This window comes from Rhinichthys klamathensis, unplaced genomic scaffold (assembly GCF_029890125.1).
Source record: "Rhinichthys klamathensis goyatoka isolate OS25496 unplaced genomic scaffold, OSU_Roscu_1.1 h1tg000059l_1, whole genome shotgun sequence".
Classification (NCBI taxonomy): Eukaryota; Metazoa; Chordata; class Actinopteri; order Cypriniformes; family Leuciscidae; genus Rhinichthys; species Rhinichthys klamathensis.
Window position 1 is genome coordinate 2,652,318 of NW_026606604.1, and position 26,194 is coordinate 2,678,511.

The 26,194-nt window shown below is 40.7% G+C and overlaps 1 protein-coding gene across 3 annotated transcripts in view; it reads right to left on the minus strand.

Moving 5' to 3' along the window:
• Window positions 1-917: 917 nt before the first annotated feature.
• The window catches only part of ctnnd2a (catenin (cadherin-associated protein), delta 2a), a 323,353-nt gene continuing 298,076 nt past the window's right edge, over window positions 918-26,194 (minus strand). For all 3 annotated transcript variants that reach the window (XM_056248935.1, XM_056248934.1, XM_056248936.1), the window contains 5 exons: window positions 18,344-18,428; window positions 13,328-13,454; window positions 7,127-7,258; window positions 5,911-5,987; window positions 918-2,741 (listed from right to left, as the gene is read on the minus strand). In XM_056248935.1, the coding sequence (XP_056104910.1) occupies window positions 2,481-2,741; window positions 5,911-5,987; window positions 7,127-7,258; window positions 13,328-13,454; window positions 18,344-18,428 (682 nt within the window). In that variant the 3' untranslated portion in view covers window positions 918-2,480. The remainder of the gene's footprint in view (window positions 2,742-5,910; window positions 5,988-7,126; window positions 7,259-13,327; window positions 13,455-18,343; window positions 18,429-26,194) is intronic.

Below are 26,194 nucleotides of genomic sequence, written 5' to 3' on the forward strand. Positions count from 1 at the left end.
CACGTGCACGCAGCATCCATTGCAACTCCACAAGACTGTAAGTGCATATGAAGTGTGCCATTTGGAATAGGGCCTAAGTAGATTTTTTATGATCTTAATGAAATTGTATTAGATTTGAATAAAGGATTTTTAGAAGTAGGCGGAGCCACAGAGCACACCTACCTATCACGTAATTGCAAATCACCAATGGTAGTTGCAGGTGTTTACCAGCTGGAGCAAACTTTTCCAGAACGTTTGCTTTGGCAAGCTGTTTCGAACTCCAAACGAACTTTGTTTTGGTTTGATTTAGCTCAAAATGACATCACACCAGTTCGTTCTTCGATTTTGCTTGATGTATATTGAGGTGTCATGCTAGAGAAATATAATGAACAATGTCTTCAGTAATTTGTGCATGTTTGGTTAATCTAATCCTTGGTTTAACTAATCCTAAAGTGTGCACATTAAAAATAATTTTATGTTCTTTATTTTTTGTTTAATTTTAGTTAAGATAAATGAATCAAACAAACAAGTTTAGAATCACACTAGCCACGTTTCCATTACAGATTTGCGCAAAACTTTTGCGATACTTTTGCGACTTTTACGTATGCCAGGTAACCTGTAAATGCGAAAAAAAACCTGTTTCCATTGTAGTTTAGCGAAATATTCCTTTTTCGAATGCCTGAAAAACCACCTCATGTGAGCGTAAAAACTTTTTTTGCGATATATGGAAGTTTTTGCGAAATTGACGTGTTTCCATTGGTCGTATTTTAAATTTGCGCAATTTAAAGGGTAATGGAAACGCGGCTACTGCCTTGCGCTAAAGTGTAGCGAAACTTACTCCATAGCACCCCCTAGCGGTAATACTGGTGTAACTGGTTTGAACGCGAATTCATTCGGTGTGAATATCATGGCAAGTCTAGTGGACATAAGAACACAGCTCCAAATCGCAAAGAGTAATTTATTGTCCTGACATCAGAACATAATCCAAATCCAGCGTGATTATTTATGTAGCTTGGTAACAACACAACTGGGACCAGGTCAACATTTCAAGTTTCATTTTCTCTTTTCTCTGTTGGAATCAGAACATGAAGGTAAACAGAATCGTTTTTCTTTTTTTTTATACTAGTCTTTTCGGGTTTGTTGCTTTCAGTGACACTGACATCTGCACATAAAAATTATATAGATCTATATTTATATTCATATTTATATATTTATCATTCTCTATTAACATCTCAGTGTAGCAGTTCATCATCTCTTGTCAAGTCAAACAGTAGAAGCAACCTGTCAGAAACAAAGCCTCTCATATCAAACACTGATCGACGTACAGCACACACTCAACTAACATTGAAAGACAGGTTTTTTTTGTACATCTTTGGAGGGAATTAAGCTTGCAAAGTTAAGTTTTGCCCTCCTGGTAGTATTCCAGTGTTTTCTAGACTCGCTTAATTCCAGTAAAACACACTTATGAAAAAAAAACAACAAAAAAATGCATGTACAAATCGAAGAAATTATTAACTGAAAAACCTAAAGAAAATGTCTCCAGTGCTGATTGAAGAGATTTGAAAATTTGGCACAGTCATTTAGCACAGAAAACTGAGATCACGGTCTAAAACAGACAGTTTTCCTGCAAATATGGATGATTAAGTAGCCGCATTTATTTTTTATTCCACACCGAGTCGTCAAGAAAGAAAAAAGTGAAATAAAAAAAGAATCTATGTCAAAAATCTACATCTATTTTTGTAGGCAGTGAGAAAGCACTTCATCGACGAGGAGAGGAGAGTGGAATGATGCTCCGGTCTTCATCTGCTTTTTGTTTTTAGTTGCCACAGACATATTCACATTTTCAGAATGAACGATACTGGCAAATACATCCTTGCTCTTCGAATGAAATGTTGGGAAAGGGACATTGAAGGTTAATACATCTCTCCAAGGACTTTTTTTTGTCTTTTTCTTTGTACTGTAAAACAAATACCTAAAGCCACAGGAAGAACCGAGTGGTCTGTGTAATTTACACAATGCACTTGTGTAATGCATCTCTAAATACTTTACATCAAATTAAAAAAAGATCAAATAAAAATAGAGGGGAAAAAAAGCTTTTGATCCACCGTGACGTGAAAAGAAAGTTTAGAAAATGGTGAAAAGCTGTTCCCATAGCTCGTTTTACAAACTTAATTTTCTTGTGCTTACACACTTCGCCGCCTTCTACTATACTTCTTTTTTCCCTTTACACTTTTCAAATACCTTTCAATACAAACCCACTTTCTACACCAAAGGTTAAGCTTTCTTTTCTCTTTAAAGTACGTGCTCTTTCTCATCTCACGCGCATTCTTTCTCTCTCTGTCAAGGCCTTCTTTTCTCTTTCTTTCTTTTTTTTTCCTCACTCCTTTTCACCATGGAACCAGCTTAGATGAACAAAACTCTCTGAAAAATGTTTTGTGACACGCATGCACATGCAGTTTCCCGGCCTCTCGACGTGCCCCACCTCTGCGAGGCTCCAAGTCCTAAACCCAAGAGTCGGGGGACGCGGGGTAGTGACTCGTTTCGTAGTTCAGTTCGCTATAGGGCCGGGCGGCGGAGTAGAAGTCCACGTAGTTCCCGGTGGACTTGAGTCCCAGGTGCATATTCAGATCGGTGGCGGGAGGGGGGCGATGGACCTGATCCTCAAAAAATGGCTCCTCAAAGTTCCTAGTGGAGTTTTGATAGATGGGGTAGGCCTCGTAGTCCTTGTGCGGGGGCTCCTGTGGTGCGGGAGGCACTGGGACCTGAGGAGAAAGAAGCATTTGTGAGTCAAGTTGTTCAACAGAACCGTCCCCCCAGGGGCTCGAGTCTTATATTTCGAAGGAAAAGTCAGCTGCCTTTTCCTCTATTCAGAGCTGATGTGCTTAACAATAAGGATGGCTATATCATATTTTTGATAATGTACAAACATCAACATTTAGTTTTCTGACATTTGGGTGCAAATTCTACTAGTCAACTTTTTTAACTCGTCAGATAGGAAAAACGATCTTTGAGTTTTTGTTAAACTTGCAAGAATGACTTGTGATAGTCTTGGTAGCATCAGTAAAAATAAGTTGAAAATTACAAATGAATTACTAATGTTTGGCCATGTACTGTATATATTTATGAATTATTGCTGTCTAAAGATTTTCCTGTATAGTTATATAATTTACAGCTATTATTTCACATTTTCTTTGTCTTGGAATTTAAAAAAAATATACTTATAACTTCAATAATTTACAGCTATTATTGCATGTCTTTGTAAAAAAAAAACCAGAATATTTAATATTTACAAAAAGTGTGTGAAAAATGTATAATAATAATAAATATATAAATATTTGTTAAATAAATTTATAAAATATGTAATAAATAATACAAATATACATTTCCAATTAGATATGTAAAATTATTAGTGCTGTCAAATTTATTAATCGCGAGTAATCCCATTTAACAAATGTGTGTATATATACACTCACCGGCCACTTTATTAGGTACACCTGTCCAACTGCTCGTTAACACTTAATTTCTAAGCAGCCAATCACATGGCGGCAACTCAGTGCATTTAGGCATGTAGACATGGTCAAGACAATCTCCTGCAGTTCAAACCGAGCATCAGTATGGGGAAGAAAGGTGATTTGAGTGACTTTGAACGTGGCATGATTGTTGGTGCCAGAAGGGCTGGTCTGAGTATTTCAGAAACTGCTAATCTACTGGGATTTTCACGCACAACCATCTCTAGGGTTTACAGAGAATGGTCCGAAAAAGAAAAAACATCCAGTGAGCGGCAGTTCTGTGGGCGGAAATGCCTTGTTGATGCCAGAGGTCAGAGGAGAATGGCCAGACTGGTTCGAGCTGATAGAAGGGCAACAGTGACTCAAATAACCACCCGTTACAACCAAGGTGGGCAGAAGAGCATCTCTGAACGCACAGTACGTCGAACTTTGAGGCAGATGGGCTACAACAGCAGAAGACCCCACCGGGTACCACTCATCTCCACTACAAATAGGAAAAAGAGGCTACAATTTGCAAGAGCTCACCAAAATTGGACAGTTGAAGACTGGAAAAATGTTGCCTGGTCTGATGAGTCTCGATTTCTGTTGAGACATTCAGATGGTAGAGTCAGAATTTGGCGTAAACAGAATGAGAACATGGATCCATCATGCCTTGTTACCACTGAGCAGGCTGGTGGTGGTGGTGTAATGGTGTGGGGGATGTTTTCTTGGCACACTTTAGGCCCCTTAGTGCCAATTGGGCATCGTTTAAATGCCACGGCCTACCTGAGCATTGTTTCTGACCATGTCCATCCCTTTATGGCCACCATGTACCCATCCTCTGATGGCTACTTCCAGCAGAATAATGCACCATGGCACAAAGCTCGAATCATTTCAAATTGGTTTTCTTGAACATGACAATGAGTTCACTGTACTAAAATGGCCTCCACAGTCACCAGATCTCAATCCAATAGAGCATCTTTGGGATGTGGTGGAACGGGAGATTCGCATCATGGATGTGCAGCCGACAAATCTGCGGCAACTGTGTGATGCCATCATGTCAATATGGACCAAACTCCCTGAGGAATGCTTCCAGCACCTTGTTGAATCTATGCCACGAAGAATTGAGGCAGTTCTGAAGGCAAAAGGGGGTCCAACCCGTTACTAGCATGGGGTACCTAATAAAGTGGCCGGTGAGTGTATATATCTATATATATATGTATGCATGTGTATATATATATATACACACACACACACACACACACACACACATATATAATATAAACGTATACAGTACACGTATATACAGTACACACACACACACGTACATAACATTTTTTGTTAGATAGGATTTATCGATTTGACAGCACTACAAATTATTCATTTGAACATAATAAAAAGTTCAGTTAAAATTTAGGCATAATTTAAAATCTGAACTACTGGCCCAACCTAGCAAGCAGAAAATAAAATCTTGCCCTGTTGAATCTTTATAACTGATTGAGTTTGTTAATTAAATCAAAAATGTACATTCTGTCATATACTCATTCTCACGTCATTCCAAACCCATATGACTTTTCTTTTTCAGTGAAACACAGGGGAAAGTTCACACTGATCTTTTTTTTCATTTGCAGATGTACACATGAGATCTAATATATCATAACATTCTGCATTCTTCATAATGTTTTCTTTTTGTTCTCCACGGAAGTCAGCAAGCCGTGCTAAAGTTTGGAACCACATGAGTTGGTGAATGATCACAAAATGTTCATTTTTGAGTGAACTAACCCTTTAAATTCAAGTTATTCAGTCCATTCAGAGCTGCTTTGGATAACAGAGAGACTCGGAGCAGAAAATGAGATGTTACTAATTGAAAAAGATGCAGAGCTGAATGCTCTCCAGCTACAGAAAGAAAGATCCATGTGGAAGCCAGGCTTATCGGCACCCAGCCTCCTCGCAGCTGCTCGTCTGGGAAAGCATTACTGTCGACTAGCTCAACATACGCTGTATTTCACAAGTGTGCCAGGGACATCTGGCAAACTTTATCCATATGAAATCGGAAAATTTACCATTATGAACCTTGTCAAGTAGAAGTAATAGATCTTCTATATGGCCAAAGTGCCAAATATACTTCATCACTTGGAAGCATATAGTTGCTATTCATTAGCATACACAAAGTCAAATAAACAACATCTGACAGGTCTATGCAAGAATGAATACATCTTCATGCTTTTGTTTGCCAACACAGTTCTGGATTGGTAGATAGACATCTGCCTTGTGTTGAAAACATGCGCTAATGACTTATCCTCACAACCGCATAACAGTTGTAGTAAATGTAAATGGTGTCTGATTTTAGGAAGGATTTCCACAGTCGGAGACACATTTCACATGCTGCAGTCCCTGTTTGACCCTGGTTAGTCGAGTCGTCTCAGGCGGATTCATTGCTCACCTGGTTGTGTTTGATCTCGTCATTTGAAGTCTCGTACGAGTTCCGGAACAATGTGGATGTTCCACAGGAGGTTTGAACTGCGGGATGAAAGAGAGAGTCTGAATGTGCAGAGAATGTTTTACTGTTTTTTTTATTAAATAAATCAAGCATTAAACAACTAAGAACAATTCTGGAAATTGTACTTGTTGACTGAAACAAATCCAACCTTTTTATAAGATGCGCTGGCAGGGATGTAGCTAGGAAATCTGGTATCTATCTATCTATCTATCTATCTATCTATCTATCTATCTATCTATCTATCTATCTATCTATCTATCTATCTATCTATCTATCTATCTATCTATCTATCTATCTATCTATCTATCTATCCATCCATCCATCCATCCATCCATCCATCCATCCATCCATCCATCCATCCATCCATCCATCCATCCATCCATCCATCCATCCATCCATCCATCCATCCATCCATCCATCCATCCATCCATCCATCCATCTCATTTGTTTGACATATTTTGATACACAATACACTCAATTAATAATGCATCTTACATCAGTCCTACTAGAATTATTGTACCCATCTTAATATTTACAGTATATATTAAAATTATGAATGTAATTATTAATATAAATGTAAATTAATACATATTAATATTATAAATACATAAAATAACATTAATATATTAACATTACTATACATCAATATCAATATAATCTGCACCAATATAACAATACACAGGCATAAATGGCAATATTTACCTAATTATATATATATATATATATATATATATATATATAAAAGTAAATTAATACACATTAATATTATAAATACATAAAATAACATTAATATATTACCATTACTATACATCAATATTTGACAAAACAAATGACTCGCATAGATTTTGTTGATATTAAGAGTTTTAAATCGATTCATTCATGGATATAAAACCACTGTGATGTTTACTATGTTGCTTAATTTTGAATAAAGCAAAATGATTGTAAATCTATCATTGCTATTCTCTGGTGTAAAACTTCACAATCTGCAGCATCCGTTGAAAAATTATTCAGCATAGATGCCTTCATTTCACATGAAAAGCTCAGAAAACAAAGTGGAACCTACAGTTCTGTGAGTGTCTATAGTTTACTTGCTGTTAAGTGCTTCAAACTCTGTATCTATTCCTCCTCCTCCTCCTCCTCCTCTTAAAGTTAGACCCACCTGCCATTGTGTCTTTTCTGGAGGTGTGCTCTCCTTTGTTTCCATGGTAACTGGCGTTGGTTCCAGTGGAGTCGTAGTCGCTCTTCCTGTCCTTGAGGCTGATCATCTCTCTGGGTGAGGCGGGGGCGCTGGCTGCAATCCAAATAATCACACAAACCCCTCTTATGAGCATCTGGAGACACACTGGCCTGATTTCACACTTTGTAGCTTTCTCTCTCTTTTAGCTGTTGTTGTTCTGTTTGCCTATTCTCATTTTGGTGTAACCAACTTGAACTTTTCAGTTCTCTGCTCCCCCCGCCCCCACCCTCAGTTTATTTTGTCCAAATTATTTTGTCTCTCTCTGTTTCTTACTGACTTGGTTCATCGTTTCCTGCCTGTACGAGAGTCTGGACATGCAGAGATGTTCATCATTATTCATCATTAGTGCTGTTTAGCACGACAGCATGAAGGACGTTTCCAACAGGTCTTTAACAGCCAGCTCCAATCTACCCCGCTTTCCCAAGCCACGAGAAACAATAAATCACACAAAACACACTATATTTGTCCTTGGAATGCCATTCTCTAAAAAAAAAAAAAAATCAAGGCACAACAGAAAATTGTGAAGGTGCAATTTTGAGTGGTTATAAGAATGTTGCTATATGTTTGGGTAGCCCCGCTCCTCATAACTGTATATTAAACATCAAATTCATTCCGATTGGCTGTGATTGTGTCACATCCCATTGTGTGGAGGGCAAATTGCTCATCTCTGGAAACGCCACAGACTTTGGAAATGCTAGCAATGTGCACAAGTTAATTAAAATTCATCAACTATACATCGCCTCCATTTTTTCAGACAGAATTATTATAAAGGCAGCATTCTTGTTTGGTAATACTTTAGTTATAGGGTCCAATTCTCACTATTAACTATGACTTTGTCTCAATAAACTCATAAGTACTGCTTATTAAAAGTTAGTAAGGTAGTTGTTAAGTTTAGGTATTGGGTAGGATTAAGGGATGTAGAAAATGGTCATGTAGAATAAGGCATTAATATGTGCTTTATAAGTACTAATAAACAGCCAATATCCTAGTAATATGCATGCTAATAAGGAACTAGTTAATAGAACCCTAAACTAAAGTGTTACCACTTGTTTTATCTAACTATATCACTTGAAGTATATTCAGGCCGTTCAGAACATCTGTATGAAGGTCACAGAGATCGGGAATGAGTCTTCCCTCTGTGCCTAAAAATCCCTTCCAGCCTCAATGCTCTAACCGGATCAGCGCCACTCCCCCTCCGGCCCTCCTACGGCCTGGTCTGATAGAGCCTGGATCCTGGGCAGCGGCACTATCTCCAAAGCACACAGCTACCCGAGGGCTCACGGGCACGGAATACCTCTTTGGCCAGCACAGAGGTATTTAGACACACCCACGTACACACACACACACACACACACCACACACTGATCAGCCCTGACCACAACACATAAACCGGCTCATATACACACGCTCTTTTACAAACAGACAGTTTTCACCAATAAAACACATAATAGCTTTAAGCACCACTCTACCCACAATGGCCAAGAGAAAGATTAGCATGCTAATTATTTCAAACCCATAATCAGATTATATCTGCAAGTGATTTAGCCTCCTCTAAACTGCCTTGATATGACTCCTAATCTAATCATTGCTCCTCAACAATGCATCATTTTGCAAAAATATGCACATTGCTGATTATCAGTCTTAAATTGACCAAATGTCTGTAGAGGAGCGCTTCCAGGACTCAAAATGTTTGGTTGAGGTGTTCTTTGGATGGGATAATCAAATGTAGCAAAAATTCTGGAAACTCCAAGGCACTCTCTTTAGAAAGATTAAAAAGCCTTTATTGTTATGGCTTGGTCATCTTAAACCTTTAAAACACTCCGACGCGTTTCGGCATACTAGCCTTCGTCAGGGAGTCAACGTCTTAAATATGGAGAAGCTCCGGCTGTTATCGAGTCAACAAGCGCGGAAACTCTCAAAGGCTCCGGTCATTTTTCCATAAACCTCACGAATATGGATTCTGAGAAACACGCAACACAGTTTTGCAGGAAATCAGTACTGATGCATTTAACTTAATGTGCAGTTCGTGCTGATTTGATTTTCTTCAGGTAAAGCTTTGACTTTACAGAACAGTTCTGTCCTTAATGGTAGAAAATGAAAACAATATGTTTCGAAATACATGTAAGAAAAACGGATATTGTGAAGAGATGTGCTCCACAGCAGATTCTACAGATTTCTGCTGGCGAAAGGGCTTTTGTGTCTGAGCTCCACAGGCATCGCTACACTTATATCACATATATCTACTTGCCTACAGCACTAAAAACACTAGATTCTGCGAGAAATATGTCTTGATATACCAGCTAATATGCACAACAGTTTGCAAAATCAACCATTATTGTCAATGAATTCCACTCAAATGGAAGTGAATTCCTATTAAATCGTGCAATTTTTTGTTGTAACTGACATTAACCATTTGTTGAATGTTAGTTAACTTGACCAACCATGTCACATAAGGTACAAAAAAGGACAAAGGAAAGCAACAATTTGCCAGTATGTCTATGAAATGTCTATGTGAAGGCCAACCTTGCACTTGTTTCTCAGAAATGTAACATGAGGGGCAAACACTCAAGAAACTTAGCTACATCATTTATTGTATTTTATTGCATATAGTGTGCAGATTGCTTGCAAACAGTATTTTATATTTCCACTTAAACACCAGGAATGGACGCAGTTGTACTCTAATAATATTAACAAAGAACTCTTGAGTCCTGCCCTCTATGTGTAATACAGTAAAAGCTGGCAACGCTACATCATGGTTGCTGTGTTCTTAGGGTCTGGCATCCCATAAAAGTATTTTTGAAGGCCTTGTCTGGTGGCATTGGAAGCATCACCTCCATGCTTCGTGATTAAATTATAAAAGTGAGCAAAAAACTCCTTGATGTGGCTGCAGTGACCAGGCAGAGCTCCAACTTCACTGAGCAACAGCCTCAGTCACACATTGATCTGTGTGTATTTAATGTGAGGTCAGTTGATATTAGTCACACTCCTTTCTGTCTATCATTCGTAAATGAAAATGAATATACTAAGGCATAAAGTAAAAAGGATAGCAACATGTTTTTTTAGTTAGTAGTCTACATAAAAATATTCACACATGCACCAAGCACAAAACCATAATCTACTCTGCAAACTGTGTGATGAATGCTTTCATGATGCAAATTCAAAGATGAGCGCTTTCAGTGTATTCGTTGATTATAATGGGAGCGATTCACTTTTTGATGTCACGACGCTCTGCTTGTGTCTGGCATGACTATGCGTTTACGGTTGCCAAGCAACGTTGCAACTTGCTGCATTAATACAGAATTAGACTGTGAAGTTTCCACAGGTAATTTTACAACAGCGTCAAACGTGGCACATCCAATTATATTTATAACCTATTACATTTTTGTGTTGTTTTTTATTTATTTATTTTTTACATAAAATTAATCTGTTTCTGCACTTAAGCCAGACTTACTCAGTTGTAATGAATAAACGTATGTGTTGGTTTGCATCCAAGTTCCAATCAAAAAGACAATAATAAAAAGACAACCTTTCATTTGTAAAGTGAATTATTTACAGAATTATTAAAAATAGGAACTACTACCTGATAATATAAAGTAAAAGACATTTTTGGGTTGAAGCTTGAGTAGCTCTAAGCAATGCCATTTTAACAATATGCAAAAGTTTTTAAAATATATTTTCCTTTAAATAAATAAATACATTGACTTCAATTTGATACTACGGTGCTTAATAACTGCACAAAATCATTTTCATAAAATACATTTAATATATAATAAATATCCAAAAAGATTGTTTCAAATATTCAGATTTTTCTAAATATTGCCATGATAACAGATCGAATGTGCTGAGAAGGAGGGTGATCAAATGGCCTTTAATTTGAACTAAAACATGCATTAAACTCGCCTGCTATGCTGGTTTGTTCAATATATTATTATTATTATTTTTAAAATCAGAGCTTAGCACAATAGAAAGGCTCTTTCTGAATCTCTTTCTCTTTCTGAATGTTGCCAGAACTGGTAATAATGAACACAAAAATATTATTTTCCCCACAGTGAATGCATGTCTCTAATGCTGCAACAAAATGACATGATCATGGTATTGGAAATAATTGCAGTGTTTGCTGTATTATTTTGGCTCTTCACATGTACTGTATCTCAGGAAATGTTAATCGAGTAGCACAGGCGAGGACACTGATGTCACATTCTGATGCTGTGAGCCAAAAAGCACAGCAACCCACTCTCTCTCCAACCTTCCTTCTCTCTGTCTAACTCTGTGTGCTTTGATCTCTTGCAAGAATCTACCGTTCACCATTTTCATGACAAACGCTGGAGCTCAAACCATAGAGGAAAAGCCTGCAGACAACAAAACAGCATGACACCAGCTGCAAACCAGTGGATGAATGGATGCATCAGAGATTCAACAGAGAAAAACAAGCAGAAAACAAATCAATTTATTTTAAAAAGCTGCAGAGAGCATGTTGCAATCATGCGAGCACTTCTCTACGTCGAATTTCATATAGCGCTAGTCAACCGAATCCACAGTGTCACGGCAAAATAAATCACATTTTACATTAAATGTGAGCTTGCAGTCTGAATTGAATGCAAAGACAGCACACCTTTGTCTGCATGTAAAAACACACAAACAACGTGTTTAGATAAATCCGTTTAATGAAAGAATAACTCTTATGACCTGGATCTTTTCATGAATCACTCAAAAAGATTCTGAAAATCAGCCTAAAGGATCCTTCACTGCATGAACTCACTGAATCCATATATTTATATCTGATTTACTGAACCCCAAATATTTACTTTCTGCCATGTTAAAATCCAATCAATAACACTATTGAGTAGTTAAGGTTTGTCAAACTCAATTAATATCATTACTGGCTGGCTCTGCTTTTTGGGATATATATATATACATGAAATCACACTCTTCTTGTGAAATTAATGATTTCTTTTGTAGAACATAAAATATATTTTGAAGAATGTTGGTAACCAAACTGTTTCGGTCTATAAATATATTGAAAATACCATTTCAGATGCAGCTTCTGAAAAAAAAAAACATATATAGCCATTGTAGCCTAAAAGTTTATGTGTAATAAATTTGGTAACGCTTCCTTTTACAGTACAGTACTTACGTGTACTTACCTAGAAAGTACTGGCTAATATAAGGTAAGTACATGGGTTAGGGGTAGGTTCAGGGTTAGTACCTAGTTATTACCCAGTAATTATAATTACTATAATAAGTACATAGTAAGTACATGGGTAACAGGACTGTAAAAGGAAGCGTTACCATAAATTCAATGTTGAATCAAATACAATTTTTCTTTCTAAAGTTACTTTTTGTAATGTCTATTTGATGATTTTCTCATTTAACACAATAATGACTTTAAATTAATATTTGATATGTGCGATTAAATTGCAATTAATTAATCGGCACATCATGTAATTAATTAGCTAAAAAAATATATGTAAAATAAAATATAATATAATAATACTTTTAATATTTATAATTATTTAACATTTATATTTAATTCAAAAAAACTTTAAAACCGCAGGATAACACAAACTATATAATCATAAGCCACAGAATGGCCTGGGAAGGAACTCAATACAAAATTGAACACAACACTTACATTTTTCATTGAGAAAGAAAGAACTTAATTTCATCACTCTGTTCACCTTCCAGCCATTTAAAGACCCATTAGTCCTAAAAATCCTGAAATACTGCTCTACTTCCGCCGCCAACGGCCCTCTCAAAAGCTGATCCAGGAAAAGTACTTTTCTGCTTCAGCGAGATGCTAAGTCCACCGGAAAAGGTATTAGAGCCACAGCCAGCCGGCCATGAATCCACTAACCCCACTAGTAGAGTGGATCATTAACCTTGAGTCCCAGGATGCACTGAAAAATCCCCATCAGTTTAATAGGATTCTATCAGGGTTAAAGAGAGAATCAAGCTACTATTTGTAATCGTTTTAAATCCATAAAGATCTGGAGTTGTTAAATCAGACTTCAGGACCACCAACATCGTGACTCAATGTTTCAGCACTTTCGATCAAAATGTATACATTGTCTTTGTTAAGAAAGAAAAAAAAGAACATGTGAAGGAAGAGATTTGTATACTCACCTGATCGATTGTTAGGTGAGGTCCGGACCGGAGAGACTGATGGAGTGCGTGAGGATGAGTACGGTCTCTGTCTATCTCGCTCTATTGTTGAGGCAGAGCCAACAAAGTGATACTGCGAGTAGCCATCCTAGAAAATAAATATAGAGACAGAGAAAAATCTACAATAATGGACAAAACAACATGCTTGCCTACAGCACAACATGCATTTCTTCAGGATCTATGTACGCTACATTAGCCCACTGTTATTCTGTCAGTTTAGTTTAAGGCCTCCTAGTGTGGAGTCATTACAAAAATCAATGACCGGATTAAGGTTCAGAAATCAATGGACGGATGATCTGGAGTCAGTGGTTGTGGAGAAAGCCTGTTTGATGTGTGACTGAAGCAACCTGAAAGGCTGAGGGAGGAGATCAAATAAAGCCATTGGCCACCGGCTCGATGACACGTCAACTGTCATCCATATTGTGCATTCCTAGTTTTAAAATATGACTGTACTCTTTAAAATTGGACTAAGGTGTCTGTATAAGATATTATGAGCATGCATGAGATTATAAGTTTGCCCTCACTGAATAAAAGATCAAATGATTCATACAGCTGATTCATGTGGACATTTATGTAAATGCAGAGCAGACAGCAAGAACAAAAGTAAAGCTAAGCAGTGAGGAAACAAATTCATTCTATTACAAAACTCAAAAGTCTCAGAATGAGTCAATGAACAAGGTTTGCAAGCTAAATATTCAGGCTACGAGGAAACGAGGAGAATGTCTGAAAACTACTGAACAAGTTTTTTAACAGGGACACAGAACACTACCCTTGACATCCCATTTGCCCCTCCATGACACTCCTTTTGTTGGAAAGGTGAGGTATAGATCAAAGGGCCTGCGCCTCCGACTCTGTGCAGTTCAAAGCTGCCCCACTTTCCCAACACGACTGGAACTCTGGCAGAGGGAGCCACCGCTCTCCAACTAATGTGCCTGTTGCGAATAATGACATTGGACAGGTATTTGAAGGCTCCAAGGGGTGTGAAGAGAGGAACGGAACGGCACTTGTTGCCTGTCGACTAAAGACCTCTTCAGTAGGGGACTTTGTCATTTTCTTTTACTCACACTGTTGTAAGTATTACTTGAAGTTTCAGGTTCCCACAAGAGGAAGAAATGAGAACTTTTACCTTTATTCTTTATGATGATGGGTGGTTGGGGTGGCTGTGCAATAAAAAATACCTATAAGGACGGTTCCAGCTTATGCGAGCTTGACTAACGTGACCTGCCAGAACTAACCAAGCTTGATATACTTCCTTTAAAGACGTTCCCACCATGTGAAAACAATACATTCAAGCAAGACTGAGTTTCAATGTGATTAAAGAATCTTATTGCATTCATTACGTCCCATAACTCCTTTCTTTCTTCTTTATCAGGTCTGAGAGAATAATGTGCATTGGATTGATGGATTTTCACGCTAAGGAAACTGATTTCAAAAAAGGTTGAGCAGTAAATTCACTTGGATAAACGCACGTCTTATAGACCCGAAAACCTCAGTTAATTCTGTTAATTCCAGTTGAATGCATGAAGCATCATTACAGGACTGATTCTGACTCAGAACAGGACTGAAAAGACCAACCAGACCATGCAAAGATGAGGCATTTATTGTAACCTGCCTACCCATGATTACTCAATAATGCTGCTTAAGAGTCAGGCAGAAAAAAAACCCCTTATGGTGTGGAAGTGTGCACTGAAGCAAGCCAATGGCAAGCGCTCATTATTATACTCCCAGAGGCGGATGGAGCCAGGAGCGCTGCTCTTGCTGCGTTGGCTCCCCTGGGTCGCTGAGGCAATTGACTACCCTGATACTTCCTCGTGGAGAGCGTTGGGGAAGGATGACTGCATCTCAAGAGGCTGCCAGGCTGAATGTAACACCTCTCAGCACAACATGAGTGAGGCTTCAGGCTCAAGATCAATGGCATAAGCAACTTCTCTCTTCTCTTAGGCTAAAACTTCACTTCATCTTAGTCCAGCTCTACGTCATTCTGAGTAAATCAAGCCAAGTGCTCCTGGGCTTTCTCACAAACACACACACCTTATTAGTAGATGGAGCTGGAACCATCTGCACTTCTTCAAAGATCTCTATCAATTTTAAGTCTTTATATGAATTAAATGCATTTTATTATGCAAAATTATACATAATTTGCATTATTGGTGAAAAAATTGGGACTGCAATTTTTAAAAGATTTAAAAAAAAATCCATTTACTGTACTGTACATCTGATTTTTCCCAAAGCATAAATGCAATGAATCTTTTTTTGAAACATAAATCATTCAAGTAAACATATTTTATATTCTTTTATATTAAATTGAAAAAAAATAATTTAGCGCTAAGTATATAAAATATATAGTACTTTTCCACAAATAAAATAAAATATCAACAAATTGAATAAAAAATATAAAACAATGGGTAACACTTTACAATAAGGTTTTATTAGTTAACATGAACTAATAATGAACTGCACTTCTACAGCATTTTTAATCTTTGTAAATGTTAATTTCAACATTAACAAATACATTATTAATCAAAAGTTGTATTTGTTCACATTAGCTAATGCACTGTGAACTAACATGAACAAACAATGAACAGCTGGATTTGTATTAACTAACGTTAACAAAGATGAGCAAATATAGTAACAAATGTATTGCTCATGGTTAGTGCATGTTAGTTAATACCTTAGTTAAACCTTATTGTAAAGTGTTACCAAATAAAGTATAAAAAGTCAATTAATTAATTCATAATTAAATTATAAAACAAGAAACCAAATGAAAATAAAGCATACTGGACATACAGAACTTAATATATTATTAAACACGGATTATATTATTAAAGACTGTTTAACTACATAACACAATTTCCTCCCATACTGGCTAGAAGCTTCCTGGGCACAGGGCCATTGTTCACAGCCTTGGGAGGTGTCTGGCTTCCCAAACCTCTTGTTTCTGCTTCTCTTGTGTTCCCTCTTCTCTCTTAGCTTCATCCGTCACACCACCCCAAAACACGAAGAATCGCGCCTCAGGTGGCCCGACTCATCCAAATTGACACCTTTCATTTCAGCGGAGGGGGAGAAAGACACATCCACGTGGAACAACTGTCATTATGCACTCATGAGATGAGAGACCGGGCTCTGCAAATGTTAATAATAGCAATCTCTTTCTTGCTGCCCTTTGCTTAATACCATCCCCGGTGACATTTCCAGGGCTCAGCTGGGTTGGAGGGAACAGGTTAGGTTGTGGGAGGTTTTAAAAATCTTTGCAAACCCAGCCTGAAAAGGGTGCGAGAGGGCTCTATCCCTCCAAAATCAACGCGAGAACTGTATATAATAAGCAATACTGTTGATTTAAGGACTTCAGCCTCTCTGATGATGCACTTAGAGCTCCGGTTGTCCTCCACGCCCTTGACCTCATCCCTTTATATGCGTCAGCTAAAGCAGCTGTTCGATAACCTGCCTCAAGGCGGCATGCCAACACAACCCTGCAGAACCTGTGAGTGCTGTGGTCTTTCGTTCGATATTATTTATAGATGTTTAGTCAGCTCGCACAATGGGAATCAGCGTTCTAATTACTCTCTTTCATGATAATCTACGCATGCTACCTTTTCGTCAAACGCTCTAAATATTTAAAAAAAGACAGAGAGGGTAATTATTAGTATGTGGACATGAAATTAGAGCTCTTAATTCGACATTGGTTTCGATGGCGGCGAGCTCAGGGGGGTAAACTCGCAAACATCCATAATTACATATCATTACAGACATTTTCAAACAGGCGTTGTGAATTAGCCCAGCGCTGAGCTCTCTTTTCCGACGCGGTTCGGGGGAAGGGACGCCTCTATTCCTGCAGACACACTTCTAAACTCATCTCGGTGGTGCAGGCAGTCAGCTCGTGGCCTTTTACTCATCTCTAAAGGTCAGCGTGGCAGCCGTCGCCGTCTCCGTGGGCTGTACTTCTCCAGCACCTACTCTTCAGAGCAGAGTTGGCAAAACGACACATTACAGAGCTCAGTCTGGGACGTTCCTCACCTCCCAGCATCGTATCTGTCAGGGCGGAGATTGCTTAGTGAAGGGGAACGGTGTGTTCTCGCAGCCTAGAGGCTTCTAGTGCTTGTTAGGGGGTCAAAATTTGTGTCCTCATGCTCTTGCTACTAGTTAATTTTGGGAGAATTTTAGTTTGGTTTGACCTCGTTAATGTGCTATTCGTTGTCTGTGTTTGAACACGACCCAAGCAAACTAGCTACATGTTAATTAGGTTAATTCCAATTGCCCTTAATTTAAGTTTCATGAGCACATTGTCTATTTACTGGCCTCAAAGGTGCAGGTTTTACAAATGGAAACTATATAGTATACTATATTGTACTGTATATACAATATAGTACTATACCTACAGTACCCGTTAGATTTTTTTAAATAACTAAATAAATAAATCCCCAAAGGTTAGCTAAAAAAGATTTGATTTTGTATTTAAATAATAAGACTGTTTGATTAGTCTGTTGTTAATTAGAAATATGGGAACATTCATACAAGGTCTCTTCACGTCAATCTATTTGCGATTCTATTCAGACCACAATACGTTGTAAATGCAGTCAGCGCTAGCCAAGGCCAAAGTTTGCCTCAATAATTTGTGAGAGACACGTCTGAATGAATACACACAATAGTAAGTGCAACAAGCGCTTATTGAATGGAAATATCTCTTCAGCCTGGCCGTTACTGCTCAATAGAGCATTCTTTGGTAGCCACAGCGGATTAATGTTTGCAGTCGGCTACAAGGTGTCGTGCTGAATAAACAGTGGGTTGCACATCTTTGTCTAGGAGGAGGGGTACAAAAAAACCCGCATCTCCAGTTTTTTTTCATTCCAAACTATTTTCTCAAAAAGTTTAAACACCATCGTTTGGGAGTGGGAGATCAGTTAGCATGCTAAATGAATTCCTCAGATTGGAATGGATGAAGTGGGACACAGATGTCATGAGTGGAAGCAGGTCTCCTACCTTCTTATAAAGGCTCCGGAGATCTCTGTACTGCCACATGCTACTGAGAACCTGAGATGCTGCCTTTACCACTTTAGGTGAGTGTCTGCGAGAGAGAGAGAGAGAGAGAGAGAGAGAGAGAGAGAGAGAGAGAGAGAGAGAGAGAGAGAGAGAGAGAGAGAGAGAGAGAGAGAGAGAGAGAGAGAGAGAGAGAGAGAGAAAAACACTACTGTTCAATAATTTGGGTTCAGTGAGATTTAAGGACATTTATTTAGTTTTACTTCTATTCATCAAAGAATCTGAAAAAAAGACTTCTTGAGCAGCAAATGATTTCTGAAGGATCATGTGACACTGAAGACTGGAGTAATGATGCGGAAAATTCAGTTTTACCATCAGAGGAATAAATTATATTTTAAAATATATTAAAACAGAAAACAGTTATTTTACATTGTAATAATATTTCACAATATTACTGTATTTTTGACAAAATAAATGCAGTCAATTAGAGACTTCTTTCAAAAACATAAAAAGTCAAACCCAAAGCCCTAATATATCTAGATGAGCATAACAGAGACACATTTAAAACAACACATTTTCCAGCAAATTTAATGTAAAAGGTTTACAAAATATCCAAACTCACACAAGATCAAAATGCCAATACCAAAACATAACACAAGAAAATTAAAATCTAATCCTGGGACATTGTTGCTGAGACGAATGTTTTTTTCTTTGTTTTCTGTGCAAACATCTCACACGGACAGGAGCTTTTGTTATGATTAACAATGCACCACAAACAAAAGAAACAATCTCTTGGTTCTCAAAAATGACACAAATTGTTTGAATTCAGCCGATTTGATAGAGCAGCTGTCTCTTTTGTCTTTCGCCGAGCCGAGCCAACCCATTTCAGCTCAAAGGACACAATGGAACAATTTACAATTGCCACTTGAAACGAAGTTAGAAGCAAATCTTTGACGTTCTTGAGTGAACACGACTTTAATAGAGGAAATGAATGCCGCTCATCCTTCATCATTTCTTCACATAAATGACAAAATGCATTCTTAGAGGTGGAGCTGTACGTTTGATTTGTCCCTCCCCTCATCTTTCAACATGGATTTTAACACTCAAATCTTCAGCTGAGTCAGGCCCTTTCTTAAATTAAACCATAAAGACCGTTGGGTTCGCTGTGAATTCTCCATCGGTGCAGGTTTCAGAAAAGGAAACTACATAGTTACATAGTTCCATAGTGAGAGCGGCGCGGCCAGAGAATTAAATATATTATAAATAGTTTTTCCGCGTGAGAAATACAATGTGTAGCGGGAGTGCGTGACAAAAGACGGAAATGAGTGACTGTCACGCTCAATGCGTGACACTTGAGAGCCCTGAATTCTATTATAGATTTTCTTAAGGATAATTATTAGCTAATGCTGTAAACTATATGGGGAGCCCTTTATTACACATTACTATAATATTAAAGGTTGCAATTAACAACAAAGCCCACATTATTACATTTAGTTGCTATTTATTTTTAAATAATCAACATAAAAAAAATAAAAAAAGTACTGTAAATTGCACATAAGGCAGGTTCTCTTACGAGAGTATCTCTCGTACTGCGTAATATCTTACGCTATGGGGAAAACTTCTTTTCCACGAGATATTGAAGCCAAAAATTATCCTTAATTTTGAATTAATGTAAAACGCTGTGCAGCAGCATGCAGACATAGGCAGGACGGCTCGCGCGCCTATTGGCTGCCCTGCTGCAACAGCAGCAGCCTATCGAGAGAGGCGCTGCGTGACACCATATCCAATGGGGGCATTTCGCGCCCATTTCGTCACGTCCCGCCAGAAAGGGCGTGGTTTCGCCCTATAAATATAGCTCGATAAGGCTGGTACACTGATTTTCATCTCTTCAGCGAAGCCTCTCGCATCGCTGGATCCGGAGTGAGAAGCCGCGCCGTCGACGCAAGCCTTTCAGCGGGACGAGCTTCTGGAGTCGCTGGCCTCGCCGCCTTCAACTGCCGTACCTGCTGCGCTTTCCGGCGCAGCAGGAAATTTAGTCTCGCCAGACTTCCACCGAAACTTTTCGCTCGTTCAGTTCCAGAAAATGCGACTGTTCCAGTGTATTTTGCAGTAAACAAGCCGGTACCATGGCCCGCTTGCCTGCACATAAAGGGCGTTTCCACGGCGACCCAGAAAAATCATGTAATCATTGTATTTCTGGTTTTCCGGCCACAGCCGATGGTGTTATAAGTGTAATAAAATGCTCACTGCCCAGTGTTCATTTCTACACACAAACACAGCCCGCCACGGTACAGGGCTCGCACAAATGAAATCGACGCATGTCAATTGTGCATTAAATGTAGTGAATGTGCCCACAACCCAGTGCCCACAAACACTACCACGGTTTCTGTAAAACGAAACCAACACAAGTCTTCCTAGCCTCCTAGGAAATCGACGGTGTTTCAGTCTCGCCGCGGCCAGACTTCCACTGAAATTTTCGCTCGTTCAGTTCAAGAAAATGTGACTGTTCCAGTGTATTTTGCAGTAAGCAAGCCAGTACCACGCCCGCTTGCCTGCACACAAATGCTGTTCCCACGGCGACCCAGATAAATCACATAAACAGTGTATTTTCTGGTATTCCGGCCACAGCCGATGGTGTTATGAGTGTAATAAAAATGCCCACAACCCAGTGCTCATTTCTACACACAAACACAGCCCGCAAAAATGCATGGCTCGCACAAACAAAATCGCCTCATGTCGATTGTGCACTAAATGTAGTGAATGTGCCTACGTCTCAGTGCCCACAAACACTACACACCACATGTCCCACGGGTTCTGTAAAAACGAAACCAACACGCATTCAGTCAGCTCAGGCCGACGGTGTTTTTCAGTGCAGTAAATGTGCCCGCTGTCCTGCGCCCACATTCACTCACAGACATGTTAAGCCCCACGGGGCTCGCCCTGCTCTCTCTCCCTCAGCAAACTGCTATATGGGTTTTGAGCGCGGCCAGGCTGCCCGCCGCGATCGGCGCCCCCCCGCCTCACACACTGTAAACACAGTGTCTGCGTTACAGCACGCCGGAGCTCCCTTGCCGTCACTATGTCACGGCCAGAGCCCAGATCTCATTCTACCCCTAGCTATTCACGCGAAAGTGTAGGCACAGCTTCCTGGGGTATCAGAATGGGTGCTGAACACTATAAAAAGAGGCTATTCGCTACAGTTCGCTCGACGTCCCCACCGTTATACGGCGCGCGTCGAGACGACGGTGAAAAACGAAGCATCTCATCTACTTCGAGCCGAGATAGCGAAACTACTGAGCAAAGGTGCTATAGAACCTTTATTTCAAGCTCAGAGCGAAGGGGGCCTACACAGCAGATATTTTCTGGTACCGAAAAAAGATGGAGGTCTCAGACCCATTTTAGATCTGCGACAGCTGAACAGAGCGCTTGTGAAGCACCAGTTCAGAATGCTTACAACCAAGAAAATCCTCGCGCAAGTTTGCCAAGAGGACTGGTTTATGTCAATAGATCTGAAAGACGCCTATTTCCAGATACAAATAGCGTCCCGTCACAGGTGACTCTTGAGATTCGTCTTTGAGGGCCAGGCATATCAATACACAGTCCTGCCGTTCGGCCTGTCCCTAGCACCCCGTACATTCACGAAGTGCATGGACGCGGTTCTCGCACCCCTGAGACTCCGGGGCATGCGAGTTTTGAACTACTTGGACGATTGGCTGATTCTAGCTCGATCTCACTCAGAGCTCATAGAACACAGGGCCATATTACTCGAGCACCTCGAGAATCTGGGCCTCACAGTCAATCGGGCGAAGAGCTCACTGTCCCCCAGTCGGAAAATTTCTTTCTGGGTCCAGTGCTGGACTCGCGATCCATGACAGCACGCCTGTCATCGGAGCGCGGACTAGACATTCAGCGCGTCGCGAAATCCTTCCGCCACGGCTCTATAGTCCCGCTCAAAAGGTTTCAGAAAATGCTGGGCCTGATGGCCTCAGCAGCCTCTGTGCTCCAGCTGGGCCTGCTTCACATGCGCCCACTGCAAATGTGGCTGAAAGCGCGAGTTCCGCCCTGGGCACGGACCGCTGGTCTGTTTCGCCTCAGGGTCGATCTAAAGTGCGTTTTCAGCTCTGAAACCTTGGAAAGTAACCGACTGGTGTCAGTCAGGTGTGAGTCTGGGGACCGCCTCGAGTGTGCAGGTGGTGTCTACGGACGCCTCCACCTCGGGATGGGGAGCGCTGCTCAAGGGCAGACCGTTCGCTGGCCTGTGGTCAGAACGGGAAAGGCTCCTTCACTTAAACTGCTTGGAAATGATAGCAGTCGACAAAGCACTACGGTGCTTCTGTCCCCAGATAAAAGGTCACCATGTCCTGGTCCGGTCGGACAACTTGTCAGTGGTGGCACACATAAATCGCCAGGGCGGCGTCAGGTCCCGAAACCTTTACAGGTTGACGGAACGCCTTCTGGTCTGGGCTCAGCACAACCTGCTCTCGCTGAGAGCAGCGCATGTGCCTGGTCACCTGAATGTGGGACCAGACAGACTGTCCAGAAACAATGTCCCAGCAGGGGAATGGTCGCTGCACCCGCAAGACGATCCAACTGCTGTGGAAAACGTTCGGCAGAGCGCAGGTGGACCTGCGCTCTGCCAGTGAGAAAACGCTCACTGTCCGAAATATTTCCCCAAGAGCAAGGACGCGCTGGCCCATGTCTGGCCCCGCTGTCCCCTCTATGCTTTTCCCCCCGTCTCGCTCCTGCCTCAAGTGCTGGAACGAATCAGGGAAAACGGATGCCCAGTGCTGCTTGTGGCTCCGCTCTGGACAAACCAGACTTGGTTCCCAGTCCTGATGCGGCTGACCAGCACTGCCCCGTGGCCAATACCGTAGAGGAAATACCTCCTCTCTCAGGCCAAGGGCTCGATTTGGCATCCTCGCCCGCAACTATGGTCCCTACATGCATGGGCCATCAACGGGTACCCGCTAACCTCCTGGAGGGAGTGTTAAACAAGATCACGCAGGCGAGAGCCCCGTCTACTAGACGGCTCTACTCCTCGAAGTGGTCTGTGTTCTCTGCCTGGTGTCAAGCTCAGGGCTTTTCACCCGTAGACTGCGGGGTCACGGAAGTACTCTCCTTCCTTCAAGAGCTGCTGGATAAGGGCAGGACCCCATCCACGCTCAAAGTGTACGTGGCGGCCATAGCAACGTTTACAAAACCTGTGTCTGGCCAGTCACTGGGGAAAAACGACCTAGTCGTGCGATTCCTTAAGGGAGCTCGGAGGCTGAACCCTCCCAGACCTCCTTCAGTCCCGGTGTAGGACCTTTCTACGGTTTTGGAAGCCATGAAAGGTGCCCCGTTCGAGCCAATCCATTTGTCAGACATGAAGGATCTGTCTTTCAAAACGGTGTTTCTTTTGGCTCTCGCTTCAGTGAAGCGCATAGGGGACTTACAAGCGCTTTCAGTAAGCGCGTCATGTATGGAGTTTGGGCCTAATGACTCAAAAGTCATACTCAAACCAAGGCACGGGTACGTGCCCAAATCCCTCAACACACCGTTCAGGGCCCAGGTTATTTCCCTGTGCGCTCTCTCGGTTCATGAGGAGGAGGAGGATGCGAGTCTCCTTTGCCCTGTCAGGGCACTGAGAGCTTATGTGTCCCGCTCGTCTGTCTTCAGACAGACCGAGCAGCTCTTCGTTTTGTTTGGCGGACGCTCCAAGGGACTGGCCGCATCAAAACAGAGCCTATCCAGATAGATAGTCGACGCCATAGCACTGGCTTACACTTCTAAGGGCCTGCAGTGTCCTTTGGGTGTCAGAGCGCACTCCACGAGAGGTGTGGCCTCGTCGTGGGCGTGGTATAGTGGGGTTACCTTGCAAGATATCTGTACGGCCGCGGGCTGGGCCTCGCCGTCTACATTTATAAGGTTTTATAACCTAGAGGTTCCCGCTTTACAAGCCAAGCTTCTGTCGGTATAGAATTCAGTGCTATCTGCCCCGCTGTACCGGCCCAGATGCTGAGTTTTGCTTGGATCCCAGTACGCACGGCGTCTTGCATTGTGTTCCCCATAGCGTAAGATATTCCGCAGTACGAGAGATACTCTCGTAAGAGAATGTACTTGGTTACTAACGTAACCTCGGTTCTCTCTAGAGAGGGAACGAGTACTGCGTATCTTGCCGTGCATACACAGCTCTGGTTTGCTTAGGCGATGAAAACCAGTGTACCAGCCTTATCGAGCTATATTTATAGGGCGAGACCACGCCCTTTCTGGCGGGACGTGACGAAATGGGCGCGAAATGCCCCCATTGGATATGGTGTCACGCAGCGCCTCTCTCGATAGGCTGCTGCTGTTGCAGCAGGGCAGCCAATAGGCGCGCGAGCCGTCCTGCCTATGTCTGCATGCTGCTGCACATCGTTTTACATTAATTCAAAATTAAGGATAATTTTTGGCTTCAATATCTCGTGGAAAAGACGTTTTCCCCATAGCGTAAGATATTACGCAGTACTCGTTCCCTCTCTAGAGAGAACCGAGGTTACGTTAGTAACCGAGTATGTTTTGCATTAACTTCTAAATCTAAATAAAAGGTAATTTTATACTCCAATTCTTCATTTTTGAAATATAATCATTTACACAGTGGCTGTCATAACTTGTTTTCATGACAAATTTATTTAAACATACATTAAATAAGACATTACTAATAGGTTAAGTAAATACAATGAATAGGCTAATATAGTGCCATACGAAATGCTTCTCTCTAGAGTCCCATCCATCCATACATCCATCCATTTCTTTTTTGGACTTGTTTTGCTAAATCTTCCATTTTAAATGGCCTATTTTTATCCAGCCAAGAGCAGTGAGTGTATTATTTCGCTCTGCCATGCACATTGCATTGAGAACATATCACGAACTGCACCAAATCAATCTGCTCCAAATCAAAAATCATCAAATCTGATGCATATCAGAACGAGAGCACACTGGTTGCCGCCATTTGCTGGTACTAAATCAACCGGTTGTATTTGCTATATCCAGACAAACAAGCACCCGAGTGGCTTGTCCCTTTGATAACCTCTCTGCAGGAAACTGGAAGCAGCTGTCATCACCATATTGGCTTGAACGGGGTGGGCGCAGAGTATGAATAGCTGATGGGGGATATAAAGCAGTCGTATGAAGTGTCAGCTTGATGAGGGTCAGATTAATGTCTTTGACAGTGTGTATCCGGACTTGAGCAGGAAGTGTCATCACTCACTCACAGTCAGGCTGGCTACACTTACTGTTTCTAAGAGACTAAAGCAAACACCATAAAGAAAAGATTAATGAATGACTATTATAAAATATATAGTTTAGATTCTGAGTGAATGTTGACTTGAAATCTGACTGGATGACTCACATTTGAAGCAAACACCTGTTGCATGCATATGTTTATCAAATGAACACGCCTATATAAATACATCCATCTATATACAGGGTGCTACTGCTATGTATATTCATACATAGATTTTCAATGTGGTCTCAATTGGACCCATCTTTATATCTCCTGATGATCACAAAAGTGATAAGCCAGTGCCAAGGCTGTGTTACAGTTGTTTTTATCAAAGTTAAGTGTAAAGTTTATTTTGCTCATTAACCATTTTAAAATCACTGCTACATAAAGCCTCTTGTGTTGTGTGACCTTTCGCATTACTCTGAAGGATTCAGCAAATAAAACATCAGCTTTTTCTGTATACTATGGCAAAAGTGGATGTGTTCCTACTCCAAGTTTACTTTTGTTCAATACAGTTCAGCAAGCATCAAGTAAGCGACTCGCGTTGCAAATGTATATATGAAATATATGAACATCTGTAGACAATGTGGCCTTGAAGCTCATAAAATGAC